The sequence below is a fragment of the Echiichthys vipera genome (genome assembly GCF_963691815.1).
Source record: "Echiichthys vipera genome assembly, chromosome: 2".
In the NCBI taxonomy this organism is placed as follows: Eukaryota; Metazoa; Chordata; class Actinopteri; order Perciformes; family Trachinidae; genus Echiichthys; species Echiichthys vipera.
Window position 1 is genome coordinate 7,205,861 of NC_139827.1, and position 12,239 is coordinate 7,218,099.

The 12,239-nt window shown below is 44.7% G+C and overlaps 1 protein-coding gene across 1 annotated transcript; it reads left to right on the forward strand.

Annotated features, from left to right (window-relative positions):
• The first annotated feature begins 293 nt into the window (after positions 1-293).
• Positions 294-11,955, forward strand: LOC310953226 (uncharacterized protein). Its single transcript, XM_083922188.1, has 11 exons — positions 294-397; positions 1,566-1,925; positions 2,277-4,265; positions 4,349-4,431; positions 4,523-4,581; positions 5,477-5,640; positions 7,230-7,395; positions 7,495-7,686; positions 9,175-9,396; positions 10,800-10,959; positions 11,625-11,955. Exons 1-11 carry the CDS (start codon positions 355-357, stop codon positions 11,697-11,699), a joined length of 3,513 nt encoding a protein of 1,170 aa, XP_083778314.1. The 5' UTR covers positions 294-354; the 3' UTR covers positions 11,700-11,955.
• Positions 11,956-12,239: the final 284 nt, after the last annotated feature.

Sequence of the window (12,239 nt, forward strand, 5' to 3'; positions counted from 1 at the left end):
TCTGTCCTCACACACACACATTACAGGACACACCGTCGGATACACGTGCATCTAATTTAGGGGAGTGTGTGCAGCCCTGAGCCCCTGACAGCAGCCGCTTCCTTCAGGAGGAAATGATGGAGAAGGAAAGTTTCTGACGCCTCTCCGGGTTTTTTTGTGTGTGTGTGTCTGTGTGTGTGTGTGTGTGTGTGTGTGTTGTTGGGACTGTACTGCAGGAAAACTGGGATCACTCTTTCGCGTTGCCTGGTTGTGCTCGTCCTCCTCATCATAACGCACAGACACTGTCAGTGTGAACCATCTGCATGGACTCGGGATTAATTGGGTCTCCGACACTGAAATGTCTCAGGATTGGAAATGCAGCTCCACGCCTGCCTGTTGCTTCTTATTATCACAACAGGTAAGGAAATCTGCCTACAAACTGCCATAGATCTTATTGTGTAGCTTTTTTATCATCACGCTTTATTTAAATATGAAAGTGCTGCTTCATTTCAGCTCATCTGCCCTTTAATTGAAGTCACAGTAGTGCTGCTTTGTTGTAAATATGAATATGAAAATAGAGTTTTGTGGAAACCTGAATGCTTTAAAAACACACCCAAAGATCTTCAAATGTGAGGAAACCAGAGGGATGATCTGTGAAGTGTTATAGAAACAAATGTTCATTTTTTTAATCTTATTTCTCTTGTTTTTTTGCTTTGACTTGTTAATGCCTCAACAATCCTTCAAATGACATAATATCAAATACTTTCCCAGTCTGGGATCATTAAAGTAAAGTCATTCTATAATATGAGAAATAAAAATAAACCTTTGGGCGATAATTCAATATGATAATTCATCATCTTTCAAATGAATGGTATCATGATCAAATCACACACTGAGATATCGTGATGCATAATTACAGAGTCTATACGGATCATTACAAGACCACAGCAAACTACATTTTGTTTTTATAATATTCTATATTATATGTTTTCTCTATATCTCAACTGCTTTGTTAATTTGGCACAAAAGTTGTCAATAAAATGAGAAAATACTTTTATCTTTACCACTGTAACTTAGTTCTGTAGGTAATGCTGCTACATTTTAATCACTTATCGCTCCTTATCACTTATTTATCAGTTTATACTTATTTCATTTCAATCTGCTGCTAAACTGCACGGTGTGTATTGTTGTATTTTGTATAAACCTACGTTTAACCACAATGTCTGTTGCACTCTGTCACATCTAGTTATTGTTTGATTTATTTTACGTTAGCTTTATTTTTATTTGATTTATGTTTTTATGCTTATTGTCACTTTGATCCTTTCCCATCTTTGTATTGAAACTGTTGCACAATAATTTCCCTCTGGATAAATAAAGCTTCTTGAATCTTGAAGTGAATCTTGAATGTGATTATTTCATATGGACTATTTATGGATTGAATAAACAGAAAACATGCTATATCGTGATGTCATTGTCCAGATTTTAAAAAGTCCGTATTGGGACGGAAGAAGTCCACACCTCAAATCCATAATTGTTTAAATAAATGATGTAGTTTTTCTCTTTTATCTTTTATTTTCTCTCCTCAGATAAAACATTTTCCCACGACCACTGCGGTGGAAGTGTCAGCCTGGACGAAGAGCCTGCCGGTCGCATCAATCTCACTTTACCCCGACTCTTTACTGACATCGACCCCACGAACCACCAGCCTGACAAAACACCGCCGGTTCCAGTTTGCACCTGGACGACAGTTCTTCCTCTGGGTCGGACGGTGCTTTTAAAGTTGGACAGTGGTTCGAGGGTGTCGGTGCGCTGTGTTTGGAACGAGGTGGATCAGATCCTGCAGAGCGGGGGGACGACTCTGCTCTCCGGCTGCGATGGAAACAAAGCCACCTTCACTTGGACGGGAGCAGGACGCTCCTCGGATCAAATCCAACTGTCTTACTACGGTGAGAAACCATGACTCAATTATCTAGTTACATTGATTGAGTCAGCGTGACCCACTTTCCTGCCCCCTGATCACGAGAGTTCAATCTAATTTTCCTAATAAAATGTAATGTTTTTAGAGCTGGTTTTGTTGTTGTCTCAATGAAAACATGAGAGGTGTTTTTTATTTACAGTAGAAGGATTTCATGGTGTCTGGCTGTAACTGCGGACATGTTTTGTTCAAAGCTGTAAATCTGTCCGACGGAAAGTTCTTATCACACTCGCTGGGGTGTGAGGGACAAATGTTGTGATTTCCACCCTGTCCCTCCTCACCCTCTCCCTCTCTGTTTTTGTGTTTGTTCCTGGTCATCCAGTCCAGGAAGATGAGAGGAATTCCTCGGAGGACCACACCGTCCCGCATACGGACCAACACCTCTTGCCTTGGTCTCAGACAGGAACCAGCTTTACAAGCACAGCTCCTGTTGGTCAAGAGGAGGTGAGCGGGACAGAAAGGGTCACAGGTCGCCTCTACCAAGGTCTGGCGTTGAGCTCTGTGTCCAGTCCCACCTCTCAGGACCCGAGGCTGCTGCACCCCACCTCACCCCTGCAGGGACTCGCTGGGGCTGGGAGAGCCGATAGGGAAACTCTCCCTCTTCCTGAGGAAGAACCAAACAATGGAGCGGATACATCTGGAGCTGCTCACCTCGCTGATGATAAAATGTCTGCCGGAGGGAGAACACGCCCATATTTTCAGCATGCACTCAGCACGGACGCTCTGTTGCACACATCACAGGAAGCGAACACAGAAACAAACTCTGGCAACGAGCTCCCTCGAACCGAGACAGCACTGACACATGAAACAGCCAGTAACCCCAACACTTCGCTTGGTACAGATATACACACAGCTCAACTATCTGTTACCACGCAAGATCCCCCCACTGTGTCCGGCTCCGGCGTCCCACATCTCACCTCTTCTCCCCCTGAGCTACCTTCCCGGACAACCTGGGAGAGTGGCACCATCCAAGTCCCACGTGGCGGAGCTGTTAGTGGGGCACCTGGAGAGAAACTACCCCATTCCTGGAGGAGCCAGCGAAGCACAGACAGACTTAACTCTGATCTGACCTCCGCCGTCACCTCTGACCCTTTAAAATCTCCCACCGAACCACAGCAGGATGACTCAAGCAGCGCGCACACTGATACTGAACCCACTGCGTCATCCTCCTCATCATCATTATCATCATCCTCACAGGGTCCCAGCTGGACTTATTCATCCGCCGGCCACGTCACAGGGCTTGACACCGCCGCCGGTGCTTCATTTCATCCTAACATTAGTCGAGCTGACTCATCTATATCAGCTGCGTCTGGCGTGAGCAGTCAGACCGCAGCGTTTGAGTCCACTGATCAATTTGAAAACACGGAGACGCTTCAAACTTTCACTTCTCCCACGCAGAGTCGAACAAACTCTCTGCTAAGCACAGAGAGGTTCACGCGCTCCCCTCCTTCAGACACATCCTCCTCATTCACGCAGAAAAGCAAAGAAGAGACGACACAAAGTACACCCAGAAATGTTGATAACGCATACATCACTACTGACACTATCTCCTCCTCGCCTGACATTACTGAAAATGATGACCGGACTTTGAGTTTCACAGGTTTTTCTTCTACGCCGACAGCAGCTCTGACGTTGGGAGATGCCGCAGGAACCTCTCCTGTTACTGAGACATTCACACTGCGTCCTACTTACACACTCTTACGTGACATCTCACACACAAATTCAGCGACTCCAGTTCCTCCTTTGTCCTCCAGCACGTCCACACATTCATCTACACCTTCACACACGCTCCAAACGCACACGACGTTTCCTGTCGGATCACATTTAACTCACACACCCCTGTCTTTGCCCTCCAACACCACTGAATCTGCCGCACGCACACCCCTCAACGACCACAACACCACACCCTCGCAAACAATCAAATCCTCAACTTCACACACGCCTCACACGCAGAACCACCTGACTTTGCCGTTTTCTACTAATGTCCCAGTTACACATAAACAGTCCCATGACTATAGTACTACTACACACACTCCTCTGCCCTCGCTCACAACTGCAGAATCAGATGGCGGACATGGGGATAAAGAGGTAGAAGTAGAGAGAGAGGATGAGTCTTTGCAGGGGTTTCCAAGCACCACAACTACACAAACTCTCACAGCTAAAGCTCCACGGCGACTTCCACCCTGGACAACACCACATCCCCGCCAGAAGACCCATTTCACACCTTCTGTTTCAACCTCCACTGCGAGCTCCACCACGAGTCAGACACCCAAGTTCTACATTGTGCCAGACCAGCCTGCAGCCATCAGAGGTATTGTCGATATGTGTGTGTAATTCATTAATATGTTTCGGGTGAATAAGCCTGTTGTTATTATAAGTTCTTGTTCTCTCCAGTGGAGTCAATTGAGCTGCTGCTGCAGATCGTCGTAGAAGAGTTAAGATCCACTTCTGGTTTGGAGGAAGACACTACTGCCTGGGTGAGAGAAGCACTCATAAATCAGAGCTTCAAAGTGCTTTAGTGTTTGATTTAGTAGCTGCTATATAATTCTTAGTCCCTGTTTCTTTCAGGTGGAGCCGTACCTGCAGAAAGCTCCGGGGTTCAGCAGGCTGCTGGACGTGTGGAGCAGGTGAGGTCTTACAGAGTACATTTGTTCTGTGGCTTAGCTAAAGCATGTGTGTAGCCCCAGTTTGTGCCTCATGTAGCACCTCTACACTCAAGTCTCCAGTTTTAAACACAACATTGACATTTTTCACACTGTAACAGTTGTTTTTGGCAAATGGTTTGCGTATTTACACAGCTGACCTCATTCATTTGAGGTTGTGTTTCTGGCCAAGTGACTAATGTAAATCAAATGTTCATTTTCCTTTTAGCTTTTTTATGGTCTCCTCTAACGCCAGAGGAGGAAAAATAAAATGCTAAATGCTTCCATATGTCCATCAGCTAGTTGCTAACTATGTCCCCTTCAGAAAGAAGCAATAAATGTTGTAAACTCTCGCAGAACTTTAATACACCTTACGGTGATACTTTTACACACATCACCAGCGATGGACCTTGGTCCTCAGGGTGTTTCGGGTCTAATCATCGGACACCCTTCTCCCCCGGGCGACCCAACCAGGGGCGATCAACCCCCCGGCTTGTGTACAAGTAGCGCGCACCACGGATCCCCCCTACGGCTCCACAGCCACCGTGAGGCCTTTTCTGCGGCCTCAAGGAATGTTTTTAGTGGCTCTCCTCAACTGCAGTCCTCTAATACCAAGGAGTTTGAACACTCTCTAGAGTGAATGCCCTGCGAAACCTCTGCACCAAATCTTGACAGGCTCACAGCGGGTTTTCCAGTCGTTGCTCCGGCACTGACTGGTGAGCTCAGCATACTTGGCCCTCTTGCGCTCGTTGGCCTCATCAATCTGGTCCTCTGGTTCTAGCAGAACTTGCTTGGTCACACATGAGAGGCACAAACTTAGGGTTACAGGAGTTTTTTTTGTGAGGAGAGATACAGAAGGTGAATGTGCTGTTGTTTTTAGTGGCCATGCAGTGCAGAGTCTGGTGGAGTTTAAAACCAGTGGGGCCCTGCAGTGGCTCAGCAGGACCGGTCCCACGTCACTGTTGGAACGAACAGGACTGTCTCAGGCGGTTTGTGACGGGAGGAGCTTCAGATCATCCAGGATCACCAACATCACATTGGGAGGTAAGTCTGAGATGAGATGCTCACGAATAACTTATTGCGAGTGTTTGTTTTTTTTATTACGATAACGATAAAAACAAATTACGGTCCCATCCTCCGTCCCCTAATTTCCTGCCATCTCTCTAACGAAGACACAAAAACGACTTACACTGCCAGGTCAGTCAGCAACAGTGGACGCATTTACCATAACCTGCTTATTTAATTAACCCAGTTACAGGGCAGACGCATGTAAACATCATAACTGAGTTAAGCTCACAATCCAGTTATGAGAGATCGCATTAAAGCATGTGGCTTACTCGGGTATTGAACTTGTTACTGTGGCATGTAATCTTTGTACTGTACTCTTCACTTTTGGTGTTTGCCTTATACACAAATCCACAATGGCTGCATGTTTGCATGTTGACAGGCGTATTCTGTTGGCAGAGTATTTGGGGCAATAGGGTTACTTGTTTGCAGAGTATAAAATAATGTATAAACCTCATCGTTATCATTCTGCCATGCAGATTATTGACACTATTCTTTTAACATTGACAAAGAGGCAGACATATTTAAAACGTAATGCTGGTTAAATCTTTTACAGTCAATAAATAATTTGGAAAAACAACAAAATGATCCTTCTAACAAGTGTTGTCCGTTTACTCATGGCCTGATAAATCAGTATATATCTGTTCCAGCTCCATTGTTTTTTTTTAAAAAACATTGTTGCACCCGATGGCATTCATTCATTCATGCATCTTCAACCGCTTGTCCCTGTCGGGGTCGCTGGAGCCGATCACAGCTGACATCGGGCGGGAGGCGGGGTACACCCTGGACAGGGCGCCAGTCTATCACAGGGCACATAGAGACGAACAGAGACAGACAAACATTCACACCTACGGGCAATTTTAGAGTCATCAATGAACCTAACACGTGCACGTCTTTGGACTGTGGGAGGAAACCGGAGAACCCGGAGAAAACCCACGCAGACACGGGGAGAACATGCAAACTCCACACAGAAGGGCCCGATCCGGGATTCCAACCAGGAACCCTCTCGCTGTGAGGCGATAGTGTTAACACCAGGCTACCGTGTCGCCTTACCCAATGGCATGTTTTGTCAAACTACAAAAAACTACAGGGCCCAGTTGTTTTTGGAAATTGTTTTTCTTTTTTAAAGTAAAACTATACATTTGTGACCCAGGTTGAACGACATTGGGTTATCTGTCCGCCCCATTCTTGTGAAGACAATCAGGAACACCTGGAGGGATTTTGTTCAGTTTTGGCACAAACATCCACTTGGACTCCAGGATGAACTGCTTACGTTCAAAGGTCAAGGTTACTGCGACCTCACCAAATGCATTTTTGTCCATAACTCAAGAATTCCTAATTATAAAAACCTTAGAAAACACTGAGAAATACATTTCCAAAATAAATTAAGTTTACTACATGCAAGGAATGAAGAAGGATTTACATCGATTACATGTTGGTGGGACATCCCGATAAAATTTATGTAGCTCTTCTTGGGAGTAATGGAGTCTGTGGAGCCCTTTATACTGTATTAGGTTGTGCCTGGTGTTAACTGAACACTTTCATCCTTTAACTCATCGCCCCTACAGGTGTGCAGGGTGATGTGTGTGACTGGTTACTGAGGTGTCCAGCAGGCTACAGGTGTGTGTTCCAGCCCGGCACTTCAAACTACAGCTGTTCCTCCGTCTGCCACTTCGACCATTGCCACCACCACGGCATCTGTACTCACCACCCAGCCCAACTTCCAGTTTGCCGGTAAGAGCACACAGGCACTAACGCATAACACTGACTTTTGTATCTTTCTGTCCACCCACGGACGTTTTGTGCATTCAAGTGTTTTTCTGTGTGTGTTAGCTGCCTTGTAGGAGAGGACTTCTGGTATATGGGTCAGAGGTGTGACGTGAGGATGACTCGAGCGAGGCTCGTGGGCGCGTGTCTTGCCATCTTACTCATCATGGTGACAGTGATTGGCGTTTTGGCCCTTGTGGCAGTGCGACGCTACCGTGCCGCTCTGATCCAGGCCAAAGTAGATCAGACTCGGAGCAGGTACGACTCACTGATGTACAAACAGAAAATAACAGCTCACAACAAACAAATAACAACGCAAAGAGTGACACACACAACTCACAGGTACCACAGAGATGCTCTGTACGTGACATATGATGTATAAACGGATGTTTAGAGGAGGATGTAGTTAAAAGAAATGTGTTGGAAATGAATGAAAGGGGTGACCCTTAAAACTATTTTACACAACGATAAAATGCATCTCTGTTAACATGACTTCAAACAACTCTAATTAATGTGACCATGGCAATAACACAACTATCACCTTGACTACACAAACAGTAATTGTCATTAACGTCCACTGGGTGGAGCCAGATACTGAGGATTAAGACTGCACTGTTGACTCAGATTCATAAAACTTTGTCTGTCATGACAGAAAATCGTCAACATACGACATCCAGCGCTCGGACAATAAACATACAACATGTTTTCCTAAATACAGAATACAAAAACTTAATGGGAATATTTTACGCATTTTCACTGCCATCAGGTGGAGTCTGTTAGGATGCTGGGCCTTGACTAAGGGGGTAAAATGTGTTATTAGTCAGGACTTCAAACCTCACTCACTTTCCAGGTGATAAATTAAAATTACCCATCTCAAAGTGTTTTTCTGAACAGTTTTCAAAGACAGACCTACCGACAGACATTTGAAATACATGCAAGATAGACCTCTACACCAAATATGACTATTAAGACTTATAAACTGTGTGTAGCTTAGAGGATAAGGCTGCTTTAATATTATTATTATTATAATTTGAATTATTTCTATGAACTATGGTAATCATCCAAACAAAGTCTGACCAAAGCAGACTCTGGAAATCCGCAAAATGTCTCGATGAGAGGGTTGTGGGTACCTGGTGAATTCTAGATATGGACAGCCTTCAACAAATGTGTTAAAATGCAAACATTGAGATTCAGCCTCTTAAAGCTGATCGAGCCAACCTTTAAAACTCTTGTTGTCTGAACCTAAATCAGAGTGAAACTGCAAGTGAGAAGAGTTTTATCCTCTGTAACTGAGACACTGGGGTTTCATCCTGTTGCTGAGATTAACATCCAACATGTGTGAGACTTTTTAACAGAGAGCAGAGCGAGAAAGATGGACTCCTACATCACAGCTTTACTTCCTCCAGGAGAACAGTGTGACGTTTAAAACCGGCGTAATAACAAAGCAATTCCAGTCAAAAGCAACTGGACTTGGTTATTTGTATAGGAAGACGTTTCACCTCTCATCCAAGAGGCTTCATCAGTTCATGTGTGTATTCCTCTTGGATGAGAGGTGAAACGTCTTCCTATACAAATAACCAAGTCCAGTTGCTTTTGACTGAAGTTGCTTTGGGGATAACAATGACCTGGTCAAATGAGAACATTCACACGCTGTATGTAAAAGAGTTTATTCTTACTGAAACCCGGATGAAACTGAAGCGACAAGGTGAATATTTACCCCCACATTGTGATTTGTTGTGTGTGCAGCTATCGCAGGTTCAACCATTTTGATGAGCTGTCAGGACGGTTCTGGTTGCGTTCGTGGGCAGGATCAGCAGACTCTCTAGATAATCCTGCCTTTACACGCTCCGATGAGTTACTGCACCTGCGGGCACTCGACCGCCCCTGCTGTTACCATGACGACACGCTGTCCCTGGCCTCCACCTGCCCCAGCCACGGAGCACGCATCAATACAATCTACCCCCACAGGTACACACACACACACACACACACACACACACACACACACACACACACACACACACACACACACACACACGTCCCATATTGACTGTATCAGATGCTATTGATTACGCAAATGTCTGTCTGACCTAATGATACATGAAATACATGTCATGATATAACAAACATGTGTCTGTACTCTGCAGTTAAGTGTTAAGCAACATCAGATTTAAGAAAATAATGTAATAAAAGTTCAAATAAAGTGAATAAATCAATAAAAATCCAATATCAATATATAAAACTACATATCTGGCCATATCCTGTTTACTCCTTATAGTTCCCGTAACTTTTTTTTGACAAAGAAAAATGTAAATATTGACACTGAGTGTAGTAAACTAGTGCAGTGCCCGTTCACTCGCTTGGCCACTGGATGTGCATCGTTCTCGAGAAGCGCTCGTCCGATTGACTTCACACTCAATACTGTTCTCCCTTGGGTCCTCAGTGAAACACCTGCCAAGTGTGAAGTCGATTGGATCAATGTTTCCTGAGATATGCAAAGGTCATTCATGCAAACACACAGACAGTGAACACCTCCTTTTGTTTAGTTAGATGATGCCGCTACAGCGCCACCTACTGACTGAATGGTACCAAATTTACCATTTCCACTCGGGCATTATATCTACACATGTCCACTAAATTTGGTTACAACAGCACAAGGCGTTCAGAAGATAAACATATTTTTGTGTTTTAACCCTGCCCACAGTATTTTGTATTTTGAGTAAACTTAGAGAGCCAGCTAAAGCAAAACTGTACAACAAATCAAAAATCTGAAAAAGTTATTTTCCCCAGCTTGTTCCAGAGGTGCTCTGTAGCACATTTGGTAGTGATATTACATATTTGTAGAAGAAGTAGCAAAAAAAACCCCAGATTTGTGGGTTTAAAACGACAGAAAATCAATCTGGACACAAATGGGTGTGGCTTATATGAACAGATTAATCCGGTACAGGCCTAAAAGGGGAGTTTGCTACCATAGTGCCACCAAATGGCCAAATTGCACCATATTCAACACATGTGCTAATAGAGACACCGGCTCCGAGCAGGACTGTGCAGCTGGCATGGGATTAATGATCTGATTTAATCTTCTTTTCCACTTTATTTATTCTTTTTTTTCACATCAAAGTTCGAACCGCAGAAGACCAAACAATATTCCAGCTGTGGAGTGGAGCCCTAAAGCCCTGCCCGCTGCTGCAGCCCTTCATTTAATCAAAGATTATTAATGTCAAACATGTTCACATTGCAACACCTTCAGCACAAAGCACATCATTGGGTCCTCAGCAATACAAATGTGCGAAGGACACAGATTCCTCGCTTCATAGTTAGATAAACGCCGTCTGTGTAAATAACCCCTTGGCTCTCTGTATCCCCTGCAGCTCTCAGTACGGTTGGAGGGGAAGCGAGATGAGCGTTGGGGACGGTGTGTTGGACTCGGGGAAGGCCAGTGACCTCTCTGTCTGTAGCTGGCCTGTTGAACCCATTCACTGGACTCCCTTCCCACTTCTGCAGCAACTGGCTTCCCACAGGACACCCACAGTGAGTTTGACTGTGCGTTAGCGTGTGAGAGACTGAGGGCGCACTCACACTGTCCTTCTGTACCGGGCCAAAACCGGTTTTTCAGCTAAAGCCTAGTACCTTTAAGCAGTGTGAGTGCACCCGTCCACGGCCCGCTTGAAAGAGGTGGGCTTTAGCGTAGCCGTTTGCACATGTACGAGCACGAGTGTGCGCACGTGTACGAGCACGAGCACGAGCCCTACGGCAGTAGCGTTATGTCCGGCTGTTCGGACATGTAAATAGAAGGACGGACCATGCGCGGACATTTAACAACAACAACAATGGTGGTGAAAGGTTCACGTTGGAGTGTTTACTGCAGATTTGGTCGGATGAAAATATTCAAAAACAGTCGACAAGACGCACAAAAACTCTGAGGTCTGTGGAAAGATTTGTAAACAAAGCCACACACACGCGATCAATGCGTGTGACGTGTTACGGCGTGATGGCGTATGGACAGCAAGAAGCATTGGCCCGCCCTGGCAGTGTGAGTACAAACGGGGCTGGGGCGCGGGGGGAGAGGGAGGGGGGAAAAGTACCCTAAAGCCCGGGTCGCGGTGCGGAAGGACAGTGTGAGTACGCCCTGAGAGAGAGAGAGACGTATACCGGTATCTCAGGTTTCATTGTGTGTTGTTTCCCTGCGAAACCAGGTGAGGGTGTCGAGGCCACGGTCCTACTGTGAAGGCATGGAGCTGGTCGACCTGGGGAAGAGCTGGACCGCTTGACGCACCTGAAGAAGAATCAAATGTTGACACTGGTGTTTGCAGCTCATGTTTTCATTGTAGGTCTCAAATGTGCTTGTTTTCCCCTAAAAACTGTAAAACAATAAGTGTAAATGTGTATAAAGTGTATATTTGTTTGTTCGACTGTTGCTGAATCACAATCTGTTTCTTAAATAGTCCCTCTGATAAGATGTAGGATATACTGTGAGATAGAAAAACAAAGAAACTTTCTAAATGTCTGTCTTTTCTAATGCTTTAATTGACATAAATCTTACTCAGGGTGAAAATAAAATAATTCTATTTTGGGAATTAAAAAATGTTTGTAAGCAGGAAGTTTATTTATTTCACACACATCTCACACACACGTGCTTACAGTGCGGTTTAAATATGTATTAAAACATTTAACATTTACAAGCATAAATCTTTCAAACACATTAAAGGAACTCATCACCCTAAAAATGATCATTGTGTGAATGCTGAAAGCTTCCTTTTACACGTTTAAACCAGCAATGCAGTGTCACTTCAGCTTTAAATACCCCTTAA